Here is a 19,921-nt window from a genome sequence, read left to right on the forward strand (position 1 = left end):
TGGCCCACAACATACATAACCCAGCAGAACAGCTTCAAGCTCCAACTCCTTACGGAGCACAATTGCACAGGGGCACAGCCCCAGCTCCATCCGGCCAGCAGCCCTCGGTGTGTTTTAAAGCAACAAAGAGATGCAGGATGCACGGGTGCCTCCATGGCCGCACTGGAGCCACCTGCTCAGCGCTGTGCCTTCCCTGCAGGCCCCAACAGGAGAAGGCAGCGTGCGGTGTTTGTACACGGATGACAGCAGCACCTCGTTACACGCAAGGCTCTCCCCGAGATCGCTGCTAAAGGCGCGTTAAGTGCTGAAGGTGCGTTAAGGAGCCCGATCGCTTCGGTACCGCCGACAGCCCGTCACACTCGCTACGCAAGCGCTCGTGGCGTAGCGCAGAGGTCTCCCATCCGCACAACGGCGGGGACAAATAAAAGCGGGCCCCGCTTAGTCGCGGCCGTGCGGCCCAAGCGCTGCCCCGACACAAAGAGCGCCGGCTCCCTTTGTTCGGGAGGCGCCGGGGCTCCGGCCGGGCCCGCTGCCCGCAGCCCGGCGGGGGAGGAGGAGGCGGCGGCGGCGGCCCTGGGGCCCGGGGAGGGCGGCGGCGAGAGGGGGGCTGCAACGGGGCCGGGGACTGACTCCTCCTAGAGGCGGTATGCGGAGCGGGAGGAAACCCCTGCCACCCCCCTCGAGAGGAGCCGCCGCCATCGCCATCCCCACGTACGGCACGGGCGGGGAGCGGCGGCTGAGGCGGAGCGAGCGGGGCCGGGGGGGGCGGCGAGACACGGAGCGCGGCACGACGAGAGGAGGCGGCGGGAGCGGCAGGTGAGGGCGGCGGGCGGCACTTGTACCCCAGCCGGAACCTCCTCCTCCGCCGCCGGTCCTTTCTCCGCGCCGGGGGCGGAATGGCGGAATGGAGGCGGCACCGAGCGGAGCCACGGCCTTGGGGCAGCCGCTGTGGCAATAGAGGGCGAGAGGCCTCCCCGGGGAGCGGCGGCGCGGTGAGGCCCGGAGCTGCACGGCCCGGCCCCGCCGCCCCTCGGCGGGTGAAGCGACGCGGCGGCGGGAGGGAACCGGGGGGGGGCGGCGGCGGGGGACGGAGGGGGGCGTGCGCGCGGGAAAGCGGCGGCCGCGCCTCCACGGCGGCGCCACGTACAGAGCGTGCGTGACAGCGGCCAATGGCAGCGCTCCGCACCGCCAGCGCCGCCTCTGAGCCGGCCCGGTGGGGCGGGGGAACGGGCACATAAAGCGCTGCGTGCTGCCAGAGGGGGCGTGTGTGGGGTAGGGGAGCGGGCTGAGGGCTGGAGGGAGTAGGGCGGAGCGCTTTGCCACACGCACCAAAAAGCCGCTGCTGGGCTTTGGTTTGAGTCCCAGAGGAAGGCCTGGCCTGCTTGTTCCCTTTGTGCTGTGCTCCATCCCCGTAGCGATGCGGGCCATGAAGATGATCAGGGGGCTGGAGCACCTCCCCTATGAGGACAGGCTGAGGGAGTTGGGTTTGTTCAGCCTGGAGAAGAGAAGGTTGCGGGGTGACCTCATTGCAGCCTTTCAATACCTGAAGGGAACTTACTCCCAGGAGGGGAGTAAACTCTTCGAAAGGGCTGATAATAGCAGGACACGGGGAAATGGTTTTAAGTTAAAAGAGGGAAGATTTAGGTTGGATGTTAGGGGGAAGTTCTTCACTAGGAGAGTGGTTAGGCCCTGGAACAGGCTGCCCAGGGAGGTTGTGGATGCCCCGTCCTTGGAGGTGTTCAAGGCCAGGTTGGACGGGGCCCTGGGCAACCTGATCTAGTAAATGTGTATGTTTGGTGGCCCTGCCAGGCAGGGGGTTGGAACTACATGATCCTTGAGGTCCCTTCCAACCCAGGTCATTCTGTGATCTGTGAGGGTGTTGGTGGTGTGGTTTAGTAGGTGTGAGCATGACCAATTAGGGGGTGGAAGTACTAATTGCTTTGCATTGCCCAAGCCCGGTGATGTGATGACCTGTTAGCTATGTGTGGGTGCAGCTCTTCCAACACATTGACCACGGACATTGAGTAAATGGCACAGTGATGGCTTTATGAGAGACTATAGTTTATAAGGGCAAACCCAGACAGTGCATCAGTTGGCGATGAGGGAGTTGGTGTGGGTGGACTTGAGTGTAAAAGAGCTGATGAGCTCTCTGCGTTTAATTGCATCACCTGATGGGAACATCTGGGGCAGCCCTGGTGCTGTTCAGATGGGTACATGGTGTGGCTGTGTCAGGGGGAGGTGTTGAGCATCTTCCCTGGTAAACCAGACCCCTGTCTGTGGCAGAGGTGAGCCAGCAAGGCCCACTTTTGTGCTTAGGCTGATGTAAAGCTGTGCACGTGTTCCTGCTCTGGTAACAACAGTGTATTTGGAAAAGCGCTGGGGGAAACCAAAGTCTGCCTTGAGAGTAGGGGAAGAGATGGGTGAGACTTGCAGAGGCCAAGGAAGCAACTTGAAGGCAGAAGAACAAGCCAAATATGTTTAATTGCACACAGAAGTAATGTATTGTAACAACGTGCCCTGGAGCAGTGTGCTTTGTTATACAAACATGTTTTGGTTTTCTATCAGATCAAGCGCAACCCAAGTATTGTCTGTGTATGCAAACCTCATGGTGTTTGCTTTATGTATTTCATTCCTTTTCTCCTCACTGATTTTCAAGCAAATGGGATTTGGACTACTGCAGCAAATATACACGAGGCATTAACTTAATACAACTTAGATGCACGATCCTCAGTAGCATATTCCTTTGAAACAGAATGCTGCTTGCGACTGGTCTGTCTTACACAACCTCTCAGTCCCACATAAATGCAATGAATGCATTGCTTGGGAAATGCTGTCACTTAGAGCTGCTTCAAGTGCTCATTGCCTTTTAATCCACACCTGCAAGTGGCAGTTTATGAGCTTGTTTATCACCCCCTGGCAATCCCATGCTGGCAGTGCTCAGACAACTCCAAATGGGGTGATGAGCGACGAAAGTTTTGACATGCCCATGTCTGGTAGGTTTGCTGGTTTAATCTTTTCCAACTTGCGTTGGAATTGTGTTGTAATTTTTCTTACTGCATGTGATATATTATATGAGTGACAGATGGGGACACACCAGGGTTGTATAGACCGCTGCAGACCTTGTGGTAGTTGGATTTCCTTGGCATCACGAGCAGAACCAGCATTCAGGTCAGATTGTTGTGGGCACCCACCCTTGATTTTGGCTGTCTGTGATAAGGTGGCTTCAGTGAATGTCTGCGATGAGTGACCCTCTGTGTAGAAGAACCCATTTGTCATAAGCTCCTCACTGAACTCAGAGGAGCAAATGTTGGTCTGCTGTGTTGTAACAAAGGCCATAATAAGACCGTGAGCAGTGACCAAAATGGAACTAAAAGCAAGTTTTGGAAACAGTTAATCAAGTAACAGGGAAGCCATTAAGAGTGAAAACTGCTCTGCTCTTTAAGACCGCTGGCATGTAAAGGTGATGGGGCTGCCTCCAGGTTTGTCACTTATTTATATGGAAAAGCAAGGAGAAAACAAGATATTTTCATTTCACCTTTGTACAGCCTGGAGTAGGTCTTGATGCAGGGGGAAAAGGCCTTCAGAAAGCTCAGCTGAGCCTGTGTTTGGGTTTGTTATTTTTTCATCTGGAAGAATGAGTTGATGATGTTTAAAGATGTTCCTCACATGCTGAGCACCGATCTTATTTCTTTTCTCTTGCAGCTGTCAGCTTGGAGCAAGGGAATAAGGATCACTAGCAAACTGAAAAGCACAAAGCTGCAAGATGTCAGGCCGCAGTGGGAAGAAGAAAATGTCCAAGCTGTCACGCTCCAGCAGGGCAGGTGTTATTTTCCCCGTGGGGAGGATGATGCGCTACTTAAAGAAAGGAACATACAAGTACCGAATAGGTGTTGGAGCACCGGTTTACATGGCAGCTGTCATAGAGTATCTAGCAGGTAAACAGAGCCTGATATTGGAGGTGCTGGGCATGCACAATGTCTATGGGATGAGATGTGAGCGTGCTCAGCACCTCTGAGAGATGCGGGACATGTTGATGTTGGCTTAAAATGCTCACGGCAATGAATTGCTTCTGGAAGAGGCTGAGGATGGAAATTCTCTCCTTCAGAGATGCCAAAAACATCTTTCTGGCTTGCTCTATTAAATCCCCATAACAGAAAGGTGTGGATGTCATGCTGTGATGTGTTGTGCTATTGTGGCTTGCCCTGTGAACCTCCTTAGTTAAGTGTGGAGAACAGCTCCTTACCGAATTGTTACAACACCCGGTGGAGAGAGGATTCTAGTTCAAGTTGCTTATGAGTTACAGATCAAGACTGAGGTGCATTAGAGAATCTCCAGCCCCTTTAGGAGTTAAGTATGGAGCTTGTTTTAAAACAAAACGCTGTTGAAAAACAGAATTGAAATCCAAGATGCTGAGCATATCTCCCTCTGCTTTTTGTGTAACGCCATGTGAGAGCTGATGTGTTTGTATTTTCCACTTGTCTTCCTTCATAGAGTAGTTCTAAATGGCTTTGGAGGAGACCTTTCCCTACGTAATACACATACGTGTGTTTGTAGTTGCACAATCCCATTTCATGCATTAGAAATCAAACCTTCCAACTGCAGGAATCTCTCTCAGTGGAGCTGGTGCAGTTGTGCTCTTGCAGGGAAATCCATGGTTTACAGAGTTTCCTTGAGTGCTTGCAACATAGCGTCTACTCAGAAAATTGCTAGATACATAGGCTTCACAGAAGCAGGCTGAACTGTTTTATTTTGCTATGTTAAGGCATTTGTAAGAATGTTTCATGGAGCTGAACCTTATAAGAATGTTGACATTAGAGACTGCTGAGGGTGAATCTGTTTAGTGGGGAGGGTTGAACTGCAGACTGGGATAATAACTGACAGAGGGTGTCTGAACAGCAGGATGCAGCACTGGAGAGCAAGCTGGAAAAACAGGGACTGGGAGAAGGGAGGTGCTGCTGGAGAAGAGCTTAGCAAGTAAGACTAAGTCTGAGAAGAGTAGATGGGGCAGGAAGGAAGATGGTCCAGGAAGGAAGCTGAGGTAGAAGTGTCAGGTGTAGGTTGCCCAGGGAAGGTGAATGGGCAGGGAAAGCAATCATGGTTGGGAAATAGACAGGATGGATGAGGCAGGAGGTGCCAGCTTGGACCGAAGCTGTGTGGTGTCTGTACAGGACATAGGATGGACTCTTCCAGGAGCATTCAGCCATGTCTGTGGTTTGTCAGTGGCTTAAAGTCCTGAGCCTCTTGACTGGCATCATCCAATGGTGTGCATACAACCTGAGCATCCTCATCCCAGCTGCCATGCGGTCTGTCTTTTGGCATTGGGATGTGTTCTTTGTACCACTAGATACCCCTTTTCCTTTGCAAGAAAGATTGTGGCTGCAGCCCATAGCTATTACTAATGCTGAACTTGAGGCTTGGCTTATCAGCTCCATTGTAAAAGTGCCAGCAGTCAGTACAGTGTATCTTTAGAAGAGTTCCTTCTTATCTCAACTGATTGGCTAATGTGAGAAAGATCTTGCTGGGGATCTAAAGCTTTTTTTTTTTTTTTTTTTTTTTCAATCTCTCTATCCCATTTCATATCTTAGGCTTGAAAAGTCATATTGCAAAAGTGCAACTTAATTCCTATCCAGGAGCTTGTTGTTACTGGATAGGAATTAGGAATTACTAGTTGGGCTCCACTGCCTTCAGAATCAAAAATCCATGCAGAATTGACCTCACTCTCATTGGATTTATGGACTTTGCAACACATGTGTGCCAGCGTGGGTGTGGCTGACTTTAGTCATCATCACTTGAGTCGAACATCATTTGAATGTGTCCCGTAGTGTACCTTAGCAAAATGTAGGCAGAGAATTCAGGCAGCTCTTGCTTAAGAAGCAGAAGAAATATGAGTGGTGTGCTGGTGAGAGGAGCTGACAACACCAGCAATGCTTCCTCCTTCAGAAGGCGTCAGCTGGCATCCTTGGTCAGGTTGTTCTCATCTGCTGTCAGGAGACAAAGTGAGCGGATATTTCTCCACTCGTGAATGTACAGAGAACTCCATCCGGTGCCTCTTTTCAGGCCAGTGGTGTTACAGGCAGATTTGTATGTGGTAGAGTTACAGGAACTGTCAGAACTTATCTTGAAGGGGAAGAGTCTGAAATCCTTCCACTTCTGTGATCAGTAGTTGTTTAGCTTCCTTATCAGTCCAACTGAGTGCTTCAGAAAAGCGGGCTTTGGTTTGAGTGAGATGCTTTTAGTTCCTGCATGTTCCAAATCTCTTTTTTTTCCTGTGTGTCACAGGGAAAGAAGATGGAATCCCATTCAGGTTGTAGGCTGGCTGCTGCTTTTGTTGGTTGTAAAACAGGTTCTTTCCTAGTCCTGAGCCCTGATCAAACAGGGAGAAAAGCATCTAGTAAAAAGGCTTAAAACATCTTTTGGGGTTCACTTATGCAAGTCCAAGATCCAAACACAGTAACGCTCAGTATATTGTACTGTCTGTTAGTCAAGAGTCCAAGGAACTCTTTGATTTTTAAATGCAGATAATGTGATTGCCTACAGCTGAGCTTTAATTACGTGTGTGTTGTGTAGAGACAAGGACCAGCTGAAATTTGAAGTTACACTTCCAATGTAAAGTCGTCCTATACGGATCTTGAATCTTAAGGGAAGCAAGGTTATTTCAGATCTAGCTTTAATTCTTAATGCTGTTCAGACATAAAATATGTCTGAGAACATCCAGATCCCAATTTCAAGAGCACTTGCTGCAGTGTAGGGCCTTACTGTGGGAGTTGCATTCTCATACTGTCTCTGTAGAGCTAAGATGACCTCAGCTGTCAGTGATGTTTCTGCTTGAAATGTGAAACAGTTTCTTTAGGGATCTGTTCTTACCAGTGGAGGATGTGATAGCTGCAGCCTCCAGATTTAATGCTTCTGGTTTGTTGTTTTTGCAAGTGCCTTTTTGTACTCTTAAGACTTTTGAGTTCCTACCTCCATTCTGAAGCCTCCAGCATTAGAGAAATAGGCATAGAGAATTATTAGAAGAAGCTAAGGCAATTATTTACTTATGCAAATAATTGGCATCCCTTGATAAGTTATTTCTATGCATACTCTGCAGTCTGCCCTACATCTTCTCTGCCTTGGATCCCCTTCTTCCTGGTGTCCTGTGGTAGATGAATAGTGCCTGGCATTTGAGTGTTCTGCGTTTTTTGCTCTCAACATTAGGCAGAGGACATTTGAATGCACCATCAGGATGCTGCTGGCCAAAGGACCCAGAACCTGGGGGAGTGGGGTGAGCACACGGTTAGCAGGATGTGCTTATTGTTGGCACATCTGAAAGAACTTCGGTAACCACACAGGTAAGTATATCTCGTTGTTTCTTTGTCTTCCTGCTGCGGTTTTCATCTGCTGTCAGCATAAATCTGCAAAACCTGCTGGAGAAGTATGGGTCTCTCTTCTTGCTCTATGCTGGTCTGCACACTGGATGGCAATCTGTTCCTGCTGTCTGCTACTGCATTAGCTCTGCTGGCAGAGGTCAGGGATCCAAAAGCTCCAGCCTTGCAGCCCCTTGGCCTGTAGTTTTAAACGATGGCTTTGACATCTCTAACAGTCAGTTACATGTGCTCTGTAGGAGTAAAACTGGATGACAAGGATGAACTTCTCACTGAGAGAAACTGAAAGCTGGTCTCTTTCCCGTGAACCTAGAGCTAAACCTCTTGTTGAAATCCTCTGGATTTTAGCTTGAGAGCGTTAGATGGATTCCCATGAGATTTTTTCATGGAAATTCTTCAAATAGTTACAGTTCTTTGTGTAATTGATTAAATGGGAGTAAGACACCTTCAGCAGAACAGTGATGAGCTGTAACTTTTTTACCCATATTGTTGATAAAACCAAGACAGGAGCACTGTCCCAGGAGGCACAGAAAACTTCCTACCAAGTAGTTTTTACATTGAAGCTCTTACGTTGTCTCTCTGCTTGCATCAAAGTCAAACCTTTCGTATCTTGTTTTGAAATAAAGCTTCTCACAGATCTTCAATGCCCTTTAATGCCAAATCGCAGCATTGCCTGGCTAGTTTGTTGGCTTTCCAAGTATCTCTTTAAATGCACCTCAGTCTTTGTCTAACTTGGTCCTGAGAATCCTTGCTGTTTTGTCAGAACTGTCTGAAATAGGTTTGGGGTTTCATTGCATGCTTTGCTGTTTTGTTGTTACAGGCCTATTGCTAAATTTTTGACTGCTTATGTACATTTAAGTGTTTTTGTTCTTTTTATTACTTGAAATAATAATATAATAATCTCTCTCTGGCATGAGACTCATAAAGAATGCTGTGTGAACCAAACTTAGTGTATTTTCTGCTAACTATCCTCCTGGGAATTAGGGAGGATAAATGATTTCATGTAAGTTTACAAATATATTGTCTGTCATTTGTTATCTGTGTTTCTGTGTCAAAGATCGCTGAAATGGGGAAATACCCCTGGAAAGGTAAATGGATATTGAAAAGGAATGTGAAAAGTGTATGAAGGGTGCATGCAAGTTGCATTTTTATTACTCCCTTTTGTCTCACTGTTTCTTGCAGCTGAAATTCTAGAACTGGCAGGAAATGCAGCAAGAGACAACAAGAAAGGAAGAATTGCCCCCAGACACATCCTCCTGGCAGTAGCAAATGATGAAGAGCTGAATCAGGTACTACTCTCTTCCATTGCAGTGTGAGTCGGATGCTATAGCATGAACAACAGACAGTTGTTTGCAGTGCTTTGACTCTGATTGACTGTGGAATACTTCTACATGCCTGCAGGTGCATGTCTCCTCTTGCCCTCATCTGCTGCTTGTGAGTCACCCAGTTATGCAGAAAGACTGTGAGACTGAAAGTAGAGCAGCAGTTCTCTGAGATATGCTGACTGATTTCACTGGGACATGCTAGATTTTTCTCTCTTAGCAGGATTTTCTTCTGATACACAAAACACGTTGCTTTAGGAAGTGTGGGCTCTACCTACGTGTAGTGTAGTCAGCGAGCGTTGTTTTGAGTGCAGACAGAGAATCTATAAAACGCTCCTTTGTTCCACTTTTCCTTGCAGTTGCTAAAAGGTGTGACTATAGCAAGTGGAGGGGTCCTGCCCAGAATTCAGCCAGAGCTTCTAGCCAAGAAACGGGGTGCCAAAGGCAAATCTGAGACGATCCTTTCCCCTGCTCCTGAGAAGAAGGGAAGGAAATCCATAGTGAACAAAAAGAGTGGGAAGAAAACAAAGTCTAACAAGGCTCGGACACCTAAAAAGGTAAGCTTGGGGCAGATATGAGATACAGGGTGTATGCCAGAAGAATTGGATCCAAACCAATTATGATTATCAGGAGGAATAAATTTGTGCCTCTGTATTAATTATTTGTTGGTCCTAACTGGAAACAGAAGGTAGGAGTTGATAATAGGCACATCAGAAATGAAGGGGAAGATGACTATCACAGTATTTCTGTAATGAATTTCCATAACTGAAACCTTTAAAACTTAAGAGGGAACTTTAATGATTCATAATGATTCTATATGATTCTATACCATTTTGTCACTCCAGCTGTTTGTATGGAGGTGAGGTGGTTCACTTCTGCAGATAGGAATGGAGATCTGACTCGTTAGCTGAATTTATTTTTTTTACATGATTTTTTTTTTCCCCTTCAGACTGGAGTATTTGACTTGGTTGCTGTTTGATTTAGTGTGAGCTCTGTTTTGTTAGCAGTAAAAACAGACAGTAGCGAGCACACCCATCCATAAATACAACCTTAATTATCAGAAAAATCACAGATGGAGGGGTGTGCCCTGAACTCTTAATATGTTTACAAACATATGTAGTGCCTCACAAGTACAACTAATGTTTTTACATTTTCATTTAACATTTTACAATCAGTGAAGGCTTCTGTTGTTAGATCATGTTTGTGGAATAAAAAGCTATGAGTAATGTGTGATGAAATTTGTCATACCTGATTAAATCTGTCCATTACTGGATAATGGTAGGCACTGATTTTTTTTCCTTTAAGATGTCTTATTTATTTGCATCCAACCCCCTTCCTACCCCCCCACAATTAGAATAAACAGAAGGACAATGAAAAGGAAGGAGCTTCAAATTCAACATCTGAAGATGGACCTGGGGATGGTTTCACCATCTTGTCCTCCAAGAGCCTTGTGCCAGGACAAAAGGTAACACAAATTAGAATATAACAGAAATGGAGCCTAGCATAAACAGAATGTTGCTTTAGATCTATCAGCATTAAAAAATGTTCTCCACCTTCTTCTTTAGTGTTCCTAAATATAAGGCCAGAACTCACTTAAATCAAAAGGTCTCAAAAACTTGTCTGCAGATTGATTCACGAGAGCAGTGCTGGTCAACTTTTCTTTAGAGATCCAAACTGATTAATTTCATGGCCCAACCTATAGCAGAGTTCAATTTGGACTTGGCTGCACAGTGTCTAGTATAGTTTCAAACCAGGTTTAACATCCTAGGCTGTTTATTATCTATAAGAGGCTATTTTTATTTATTTTAAAACCCTTCTCCTCTTCTGTACTCGCAAAGAAGGAGAGTTTTTTTAAGCAGAAGAGTTTCCACAGTCAGTGTTTCTTTTTCAAAGTGTGATGCTAGAACATGAATCCAATAGCAGAACGTGGAGCTGGCATCTCAGTTATGGGTGTATCATGATGCAGCGTGAGCAATGTGCATACTAAAGGCTAAAAATCAGAATTGGTCTTATTGAATACAGTAAAACTGCAAATTATGAGTCCTGCCCCTTTTTTGATAAGAAAATATTTCACACTTATTACTATTTTGATGCTTTCTACTCTTATCCTTGCAGCTTTCTCTGACACAGAGTGACATCAGCCATATTGGCTCCATGAAAGTAGAAGGCATCGTTCACCCCACAACTGCTGAAATAGACCTCAAGGAGGAAATAGGTGAGGCTGTGCTGCACACAGGCAAAGCAGCTCTAAAGTTGGCTTTTTGGATCATTGTTTTATGTAATCATTTGAGAAGTGATTTCAGGAAAGTGCTGGGGTGTGTATGTTGAGTAGTAGTACCGTTCTTAACTGTTTTAATCATAAGCCAGGGGAAATGTCCTTTCAGGTTTTTCAAAACCAGTAATAAGTAAACTTTGTCCTAAACATAAACACAGCTGCTGCTCATAGAGGAAAACATGGCAGTATGTGCACGGTGTTTTTTCTCTCAATTCACATGGAGTTGTTGGTTTGGTTTTATTTTGCTGGGAATACAGAGACAAGGCCTTCTTGCTCTGTGTCCTTGCAGGCAAAGCTTTGGAAAAGGCAGGAGGGAAAGAGTTTTTAGAAACAGTGAAGGAGCTTCGCAAATCTCAAGGACCTTTGGAAGTTGCTGAAGGTAAAATATATATATATATATATATATAATATATAATGTGCTCAGTTGGAAATGTCATCCCATATATTCTTTTCTCTTGATGTTCTTACCTGTTCTTGATTTCATATGTGCCTTTGCTTATGTGATGTAAGTGTTTCTGTTTCTTCCCTTAAGTTGTTGCTGGTATGGACAGCCTGTTTGAGGACAGGGAGTTGAGGGGGAAAGGAAGAGGAGTAGGATACCTTTGTGCTGTGTACATCCTGTCTTTGTACTTTGAAGCACCACCGTAAGTTCCAGCAGGCAATTCCTGTCTGTGGGAGTCTGAAAGTGAAGGGAAACTTCTGCTTTCACCTCTGTGCCATCTTTCCTCTCCCATTTGCACCACATTTCTTAGTGAGAATTAGAGACAGCTCTTAGCCTAACCTATGAGCTGTATGAACAACGGTAATTTATAAATTATCCTGCTTTATACTGAACAATGCAACCAAAGCAACTATCTTTGCACACAAATAAAGGTAGAAGTGATAGAATCACAAGAACTAGGATGTGTTTTGAAGAGCAGTTGGTGCTCTTCTCCCAGGCATTACAGCTACATTATTGAAATACAAATTACAAAAGAGCTAAGAAATAGATTCCTTTTAGCTAGTTCCAGGAAAGAAGATAATCTTAGCTTAATGGAAGGAAAATTGTACTCTGTCAGACAAGTACTGTTGTGTTGGTATGTTTGAAGTTACCACTTCCACTGGTTTTGAGGCAAATAATAAAAGGAGTTTTATCACTGGAGATCTACTGCAAACACTTGGGCTCCAGCCTAACAGGCCTTGAATTCAAGTGCTGTTCACAGGATACCTGTGTTGTTTTATGGTCAAAGTTCTTCTCTTGTGCTTGAAATTTAAAGGTGTGGACAGGGAACTAGAAACACATTCTTCACTTTTGGATATTAATTGCACACCTGATTTCTGGGTGTTCAACCCAAGATTCCCCAAAGCCCAGATTTTAGAAGTGCTAACTTCAAATTGGACACAACCGGTGGATGCTTCCAGTAGCCATCTTTGTTTTTTCAGAACGTTGTCTGAAATGGCTTAGCTGTGAAGGTGGTCCAGGTATTGCTCCCTAGTGCTCTGGAAATGCAATGGTGATGCAGGATTTACGCAGAGCGTTCAGATGAGGCTGTGACAGCACTGCAGAAATGGCTGCTGGGGAGTTAATGATTCGGAGTTCAGGACAAGGTTTCAAGTGTTTGCATGTTACAGAGAGTGCCTGGATGAGTGAGCCTTTAAACATCACTGAATAACTGTTAATCAAATGAACCCTGGGTTCGTCGGTCCTCAAAGAAATAATAATTGATCACACAAGTAATGATAGTACAGATGTATGACTGTGAATGAGTCATCGTGGCTTGCTTTAATTCCCAGTGGATTTCTTTTGAAGAGGTAATGTTACGAAGACAGATTGAGATGGTTGAATAGATCGAAATGACTCGATTGAGAAGTTATTGCAAGGTGGTTTCTATTCAAAACTAATCGTTATGTCTTTCATTTGTGGTAGCTGCACTTACTCAGTCCAGCGGGCTAGCAGCAAAGTTTGTCATCCACTGTCACATCCCACAGTGGGGTTCAGACAAGTGCGAAGAGCAGCTTGAAGAGACCATCAAGAACTGCTTAACAGCCGCAGAAGACAAGAAGTTGAAGTCTGTGGCTTTCCCCCCTTTCCCCAGTGGCAGGTATGGCTTTTCCTGTGTAAGAGGATTCTGCTTTGTGTAATGATTGTGTAATGAGCTACCAGAGCTGCTGCTGTGATAGAAAGCCTTGATGGAGGGAAATTAGCTAACTCTCAGGAGAGCTGTGTTTTCTATTACAAGTAATTTCCATTCTTCTACTCTGGGCCTGTACCATCTCCAGTTTTATGTCCCTTCATTTCGCTGTGATGAATGCTACTAAAACTCTACTGATGTTAATAAGATTACACTGACATCGTAATGAAGTTAAATAACAGTGATGCAACAGGAGCCAGGTGAATGGGAGGTCTTTACATAGGTCATCCCAGGAGATTATATTAAGCAGGCTAGTCACACACATGCTTTCTTTCAAAAGAAAACCACACTTTCTTAAGTATAGTTTGGCTTTAAAAAGGCAACTTTCAAGCCAACTGTAAGACTGTGATAACTTGCAGAAAACAAAAACATGCTTGACTAAGAAATCCAGAGATGGTTTTTTTTTGGATGTGGGTTTTTTCTTTACCTGTTTTTTGTTTGTTTTTGCTTTGTTTTGGTTCTTGTTTCATTAAAAGCTGGTACATTGCTAATCTTGCTTGGTCTCTGATTATGAGAAATTGTACATAAGCCTCACCAAGGCAGAGGTTGTTCTTTTCTGATAGTGTTTGTGTGTCTAGGATTAATTAGAAATGTAATTACTGATTGTTTTTAGTTAACTTTGGGACTTACTTACAACTGCAGCTAATGGTGTCATAACAGTGGGCTGTAGTGAGAACATCTATGCTTTGTGCCTTTCAGCATCATGTGTCTAATGCTTGTGCAGGTGACTGATGCTCTCTTGTTTTGTTTTCTTCCCCGATCACATAGAAACTGCTTCCCAAAACAGACAGCGGCCCAGGTGACTCTCAGAGCTATTTCCACCCATTTCGATGGCACCAGCTCTTCTTCCCTGAAGAACATTTACTTTCTGCTCTTCGACAGTGAAAGTATTGGCATCTACGTGCAAGAAATGGCCAAGCTAGATGCTAAGTAGCAACAGCAGCCAAATGAAACTTTATTTTTCAAAAACTTGAGTAGCATTAAAAGCATTAGAGGTGGGTTTTATTTTTTCAATGTGGTGAGGAGGGAGAGTGGTAGTAGTGTGATGTGTTGTGACTTGATGAAGAGCTGTGACTAGAGATGAGAGGGGTTTAGTCTGATTTCTTCATGCTGTCAGCATCTTCTAGCCCTTTGTGCCACCTTCAGCAATTGAGTTACCATCTCTTTTCAGGAGTTTTAGTGTCCCTTGTTACTTTAGTTTAGGAGTTTATAAAGAGTAACTTCATTTTAGATTTGTAGTGATGAAGTTTTCATGCACACACTTTAGAGAAAGCTCTTAAAAATGTTCTGCTCCCTTTTCTCCTCCCTTGAGAAGGTGGATGTTAAAACTTTTCCTCCAGCCCACAGTGGTGGGGAAAGAGATATTAGAAGTGATGCATGAGGAGCTTCTGTTCTGCTTTTTACTCACAATAATCTCTGTAATTACTGAGAGTATTTCATGGTGATTTTTTTTGTTTGTTTTATAAGAAAATAAGAAAAAGATTTCTCAAGTGTGATTATTGTTATGAACCTCATTTTGCTCTGAAAATTTCTCACCTCAAAGGGGGAAAAAAAAAACCCAGCAGCATCCGAAACTGAATACTTACTGTAGGACACTTAGCACACAGGTAACCAGCTTCTGGCAGAAGTGTAGTGCCATGACATAATTAAAGCTGTTGTGGAGAGGCTGACACAAAGCTGCATTATATTCTGTTGAGTTCCAGCATTATTGAAGCCTTTTCAGGGCTTTAGGCAGGCTTTCCACCAGCAGTGTAGCCAAGTAATACGCAGAGACTTTTTAGAAGCTACAGTAGAGAAAGCCAGGAAAAAACCCACATGATAAACAAGCCACTAACATGTTGAAAACTATAGTGTTAATCCTTACAAATTAAGGTAAACCAGGTTTCTTGCCCAGAGCTGTCTCAACAGAGGATGAAAAAAAAAACCCAGCCCTTCCTTTGTTAAGATGAGAACTTTGGTGCTGATTAACTTGGAAAGTGCCTCTTGCCCCATTACAGTAACACTCCTTTAATGCAGCTTCAGGAAGTGCTGCAGGAGACAGCAACTCTAAGCAATAAAAGTGCACCTTCACCTTCTTCCGGTGGTTGAGTTCCTTGATAGTTTATTTCCAATCCCCTATTAAGAGGGCATTGTCTGTCCCATCGTCTTCCAGCTCTTGGAAACAAACAGGTCCCGACTTTTAGCAATGGTCACTAGGAGGCGTCCCACATAGTATCCGTTCACCTGGCCTACACCATCGTTCTTACCCATTGAAAGCAGGAATGTTAGTGAGCCTGGAAAGAGGAGGCAGAAGTTTAAAGTTACTGATTTTACTGCTAAATACTGAATGTTGCATATACAGAGCCACTGTCTGTTCAGGCTCTCCTGCTGTGATGGAGCTGCACAATGGAGGGAGATGAATGGCTGAAACTGACCAATATATATACCAGAAAGACAGTAGAGAAGAAAGGACACATTGCATACACAGACTAACGCAGGTAATCAACTTCTACAGTGTCTTTGGCAAGAACTAAGATGAAGCCTAAGCTATAAGCCTCTATAGCCACCCCCAGCTGTGGGGTACTTCACCTCTAATTAGTATCCCAGACAAGTTCTAAGACAGCTGTTCCCTGCAGAAAAGCAGCTCAACTGCTAAGGCCAAGCGCTAAGAGATTATGTTACCTGGTTGGTAGGTTTTAAGCGGCTTGTGTGTCAAGCTGTTGATGATGTTTGACACCACAACGTTGGCGTGCAGCCCAGCGTGGTACGCCATCTTTGGTTCCTTCAGGTTTGCACAGTCCCCAATGGCATAGATGTTGTCGTAGCCTTCCAGCTGGAGGTGCTTGTTAACGTTCAAAGCTCCATTACTCGCCAGTTTGTCTCCTGTTTGGTGAAACAGTAAGTTTTGAGAAGCTTGGTGTTGTGTGCTGTGGCCTGAGACTCTAAAACGCTGTTGTTATCAATGTGTCAGTGACAGTAAGTGAAGGGTTAAGTTTTTTTTTTCACCCTTTTTTCTACATGTGAGGCAAGAGATGCTTTCTGACTTGGAATAGGTAATTATTAACATTCTGATGAGTGAGTCATTCTTTGATGTTTCAGTGGAAACATGGAATGATTAGCAGCTACCATACACAGCCTGAGGGACGGCCAAACAGGGATGAAATGCTGCCCTTGGCAGCAGGAATTACCATTGACTTCTAGGTGTAATCTGCCTGGTGCTGGACAAGGGCACTAACGTTCCTTGGAGGTATTAGCAAAAGGAGCTGGGGAAGACTGAGGGCCTTGGCACATGTATGTTTCTGAAGGTCACATTTCATAGCCAAGTATTTAATTTGATGTTAGGGCTTTTGCTGTGTCATGAAATACTCAAGCAGAAGACTCTGAGGACCTGCTGTGCTTCCCCCCCGTGCAGCAGCTTTTCACTTACCAAATGCAGTGGCGTATGCTGAGGAGTTAATCTTTATCCCTGTGCACAGGACCACCATATCAGCAACAACCTCTGTGCCCTTTTCTGTCCTTACTACCATGTCCTTCTGGAACTGGTTCGTTGTGAAGTTTTCCATGTTGCTGACCTTCTCACCTGTTGTGACAGAGAGCCCTGGGTCACAGACCTTTACTCAGCTGCTGTTTCCAGCTAGCCCAGATGTATCTAGAGAAACAGGAATTCAAGGGAGCCATGCTTAGTCCCAAAAAGTTAAATGGGGAATAGGCCATCAAAAACGAGATGCTGTGGCCAAAGGAAGAGCAGCTTGGAGAGTGTCAGAGTCTATGTCTTCAAAGGCATTAAGTACATACTTAACAGGAGGCGCACTCCTTTCCTGAGCAGAATCTCTTTCACCTCCTGACGGACGCTTTCTAGCAGTTCTACATCAGCTAGTGCAATTTTTGAGTGAATGAGGGTGACCTGTTGGCAACAAAACAGCAAATGGGCATATGGAACAGGATGGGACACCCTGCGTGTGGGAACAGCAACAGACAGCTTCCTTACACCCTGCCTAACAATCAGGGAGACTGAGCCTGAAGAAGGGCATCTAGTGCCAACAGTTGCAAGTAATGCACTACAGGTTGCTCTTGGATGAGAAAGCATTGCCTGGAACTTCATGCCTTACAGTGATTGTGAATATCTCCAGGAGGACCACGGAAGAACCGCTTCAGAAACAAGTGAAATGTAATTGAAGTGCTGCTACCTCTTTGGCTGGGTATTCTGTTTTGATCTCTGCAGCCATCTCGACTCCAGCAGCACCACCTCCCACTACCACGATGCGCTCAGATTTCTCAATCTTGAAATAAAGAGGAAACCGATGTTATTCAACTCAAACTAAGGCAAGCAATGCTTCCTTAGAAAGAAGTTGGCCCCTCACCTCCTTAACCATGTCTTCATAGGTCTGGATGGCGCTTTCCATGTCAATGACTTTGTTGAACTTCCCAGGGAATGGTCCATCGCTGCCAGTTGCAAGAATGAGGTGGGAGTAGTGAAGTTCCTAAAGGGGCGGAGGGTTGGACAGGATGTTAGATCTTTTACAGTGAAAGCCTAAAACACAGTTGTTGCTTCCTAGGTACTGTTTACTCGTTCCATCTCCTCTAGCCCACACTGATAAATGGGAAAGTATTTGCCATTGTCAGAAAGTGGCTCTAGGAAGAGATCTAGTCCAGCTGAAGCCATCTACCTGCCTTCCTCAGGGTCTGAGCGGCACACTGATCTTCAGCTGGGCCCAGGTCTGTGCAGAATCTACTAGAAGCTTATAGAAAATACTGTGATCCCTGCGCCAGTCTCTGAGGTTGTCATTACAGCTGAGTGCTGAGCTCAGGGTCCAGATGGGCACAAGCACATGCTGACTTCCCTCCTTCACTCCCTTCTGAATGGAGGTGAGATACTCTGGCTGAAAGAAGTTCCCAGAGCTGTTGCCAATATTTGCTTGCTTTTTTTTCCCCCCCCACTGTGGTTAGATAAGGATCTGAGCTCCAGGGTTAATTGAGCTCCAAATCCAACACTGTGAATAAAAGCTTATCAGCACTAGATGGGATGGAGTGTTTACAGCACAACCACAATTCAGCACAGCCCTAGGCCACTGATCTTGGCTAGAGGAGATAGTGCTGTTCCATGCAAGAAGGGGAAGATAGTCTGTTTCCAAGCACAACAAGGATGATTAAATGCCATGCTATTAGCAGACACAGCTTTTAGGTTTTGGAAGAGATGCTTGGGGGCCTGCTTTTCTCTTTGGCAGTTCTCCATAGGAGGCCACTGGTTTAATTCCTCAGTGCTTGCCCAAAGGGCATATACTGTGGCTAGTTTGGAATCAGGTGTTTCAGCCAAGGTGACGGTTAGATCAGAACAGGACCCGCTGTATGTGTGAGCTCTGAGCCCAGGGCGCTGGGTAGAGCAGGTTCATCTGTTTGGCTGACCTGCACTGTAGGAGATACGGTACCCAGACTGACTTCCAGGTAAGGCAGCCAAGCTACCATGACAAGGTACGGCATCACCCACCCACCTCGCCATCGCTGAGCAGGACCTGCTGCCTCTCAGGGTCTATGCCCACCACTTTGCCTTGTCGGAAGCTGTCGCCAAAGGTGGTGGAGTAGGAGATGAAAGTCTTCCTGGCAAATCCTGCGGTTAGAAAAGGGAATAGAGATCTCCTTCCATGGAAGTTAACAGCTCCTCTTCTTCCCTAAAGAAGCACTGTATGCAGCTGTGAGTGTGGGATGGGCCCTTACCGTGTGCTCTGTGCCCTGAATTCCAGGGCCTTTCCCTTGGAGCTGGTGATAAAGTCAGCTCTTAGGAGATCAGGTGACAACCCCAGCTACACTGTTTTGTTTCTACTCCCTGCATACAATCTCTTACTGATTTGCCAGCAACTGCTCCAAGGCCCTGCAGGCAGGATTTTTCCTGCTTGGATCGAGCTTTTGATGTCATTTTGGTGCTTATTCCCAGCCTCAAATGTGACATTTCCCCCTCTAAATCTCCGGCTCCTGGAGCGGGGAGGCAATGCTCAATCCCCCCCCCCCCCAATATGAGCCACACACAGGAAGCCGTGCCAATCCCCTGCCCTTCCACTTAGGGTGCATTCACTTCAGCCAACTTCTCAAAGAAAGAATACAAATATATATATATATATAGGACTGTCCAAATAGTTATTACTTCCTTTTCCTGCAGCCCAGGGGATTGGGGTCGTGCAGACAGCGCGTGGGTTATCCCAGAACCAAGTCATTATATAGTCATCAGACGGGCAGGGGAGGCACTGTGCGCATCTGCCCCTCGCACTGAGCTGCCGCAACGGGGAACACGCCGCCGGCGCCGCTCGGCTTACCGCTCTCCACGGAAGCTCGGAGGGCAGCGACGTTGTGGTGGAAAGCATCTCTCATGTCCACCAGCACGAAAGGGACGGCCCAGGACTTGAGCTGGCTGGCGGCCGCGATGCCACCAAAGCCGCCGCCGACGATGACGACGCGCACGGAGTCGTCCACGGACAGCCTGGAGCCCATGGCGGCCGGCGGGGCTCGGCCAGGAGGAGAAGCACAAGTGTTTGCGTGGAGCTCCGGGCGGCAGAGGCCGTTGGGCGCTGAGCTTTGGGAACGAGCGAGGGGAGCAGCGCTGCCTCTGCCCGCCCCGTGACTCAGCGCTGCGCGAGATGGGCGGGCGGTGCGGGGCTGAGCGGAGCTGAGCGCTCCCTGCGGCACGGGGCAGGAGCCAAAAAGAGGCTTTTGTTTTGCTTCCGAAAGTGGATGAAGAGCGGGAGCTGTCTGCGTTTGCCTTGTCCTTTATCAGCTGTGAGCGCTGGTTGAATGGGTGTCGCTTCAGTGCCCCTTTTAGGA

The 19,921-nt window shown here is 46.2% G+C and overlaps 2 protein-coding genes across 6 annotated transcripts; one reads left to right on the plus strand and one right to left on the minus strand.

Moving 5' to 3' along the window:
• Window positions 1-197: 197 nt before the first annotated feature.
• Window positions 198-14,628, plus strand: LOC107315759 (core histone macro-H2A.2). 4 transcript variants are annotated; one of them, XM_032445302.1, is made up of 9 exons: window positions 198-310; window positions 3,703-3,935; window positions 8,547-8,653; window positions 9,046-9,243; window positions 10,041-10,151; window positions 10,802-10,901; window positions 11,251-11,340; window positions 12,868-13,042; window positions 13,901-14,628. In XM_032445302.1, the coding sequence occupies exons 2-9, from the start codon at window positions 3,764-3,766 to the stop codon at window positions 14,064-14,066; spliced, it is 1,119 nt and encodes a 372-aa protein (XP_032301193.1). In that variant the 5' UTR covers window positions 198-310; window positions 3,703-3,763; the 3' UTR covers window positions 14,067-14,628. The 4 variants fall into 4 exon arrangements, with proteins under 4 accessions (XP_032301193.1, XP_015721935.1, XP_015721937.1 ...); XM_015866449.2 differs by lacking the exon at window positions 198-310 and adding an exon at window positions 701-816; XM_015866450.2 differs by lacking the exon at window positions 198-310 and adding an exon at window positions 1,251-1,272.
• Window positions 14,629-14,707: 79 nt separating this feature from the next.
• Window positions 14,708-19,732, minus strand: AIFM2 (apoptosis inducing factor mitochondria associated 2). Of its 2 annotated transcripts, XM_015866448.2 has the most exons (9): window positions 19,417-19,732; window positions 18,601-18,716; window positions 17,473-17,592; window positions 17,299-17,391; window positions 16,907-17,015; window positions 16,539-16,691; window positions 15,794-15,994; window positions 15,204-15,405; window positions 14,708-14,916 (listed from the first exon to the last, which is right to left on the minus strand). In XM_015866448.2, the coding sequence occupies exons 1-8, from the start codon at window positions 19,589-19,591 to the stop codon at window positions 15,251-15,253; spliced, it is 1,122 nt and encodes a 373-aa protein (XP_015721934.1). In that variant the 5' UTR covers window positions 19,592-19,732; the 3' UTR covers window positions 14,708-14,916; window positions 15,204-15,250. The 2 variants fall into 2 exon arrangements, with proteins under 2 accessions (XP_015721934.1, XP_015721933.1); XM_015866447.2 differs by lacking the exon at window positions 14,708-14,916 and having other exon boundaries at window positions 14,949-15,405.
• Between the last annotated feature and the right edge of the window lie 189 nt (window positions 19,733-19,921).

Source organism: Coturnix japonica, chromosome 6, assembly GCF_001577835.2.
Source record: "Coturnix japonica isolate 7356 chromosome 6, Coturnix japonica 2.1, whole genome shotgun sequence".
NCBI lineage: Eukaryota > Metazoa > Chordata > Aves > Galliformes > Phasianidae > Coturnix > Coturnix japonica.

Coding starts and splice junctions, on each gene's coding strand:
- LOC107315759 (XM_032445302.1), top strand. CDS start 3,764: ATGTCAGGCCGCAGTGGGAAGAAGAAAATGTCCAAGCTGTCACGCTCC. Junction 8,654..9,045: donor ATGATGAAGAGCTGAATCAG/GTACTACTCTCT, acceptor TTTTCCTTGCAG/TTGCTAAAAGGTGTGACTAT. Junction 9,244..10,040: donor AGGCTCGGACACCTAAAAAG/GTAAGCTTGGGG, acceptor CCCCACAATTAG/AATAAACAGAAGGACAATGA.
- AIFM2 (XM_015866448.2), bottom strand. CDS start 19,591: ATGGGCTCCAGGCTGTCCGTGGACGACTCCGTGCGCGTCGTCATCGTC. Junction 17,016..17,298: donor CAGAATACCCAGCCAAAGAG/GTAGCAGCACTT, acceptor TGTTGCCAACAG/GTCACCCTCATTCACTCAAA. Junction 16,692..16,906: donor AGGAGTGCGCCTCCTGTTAA/GTATGTACTTAA, acceptor CTGTCACAACAG/GTGAGAAGGTCAGCAACATG.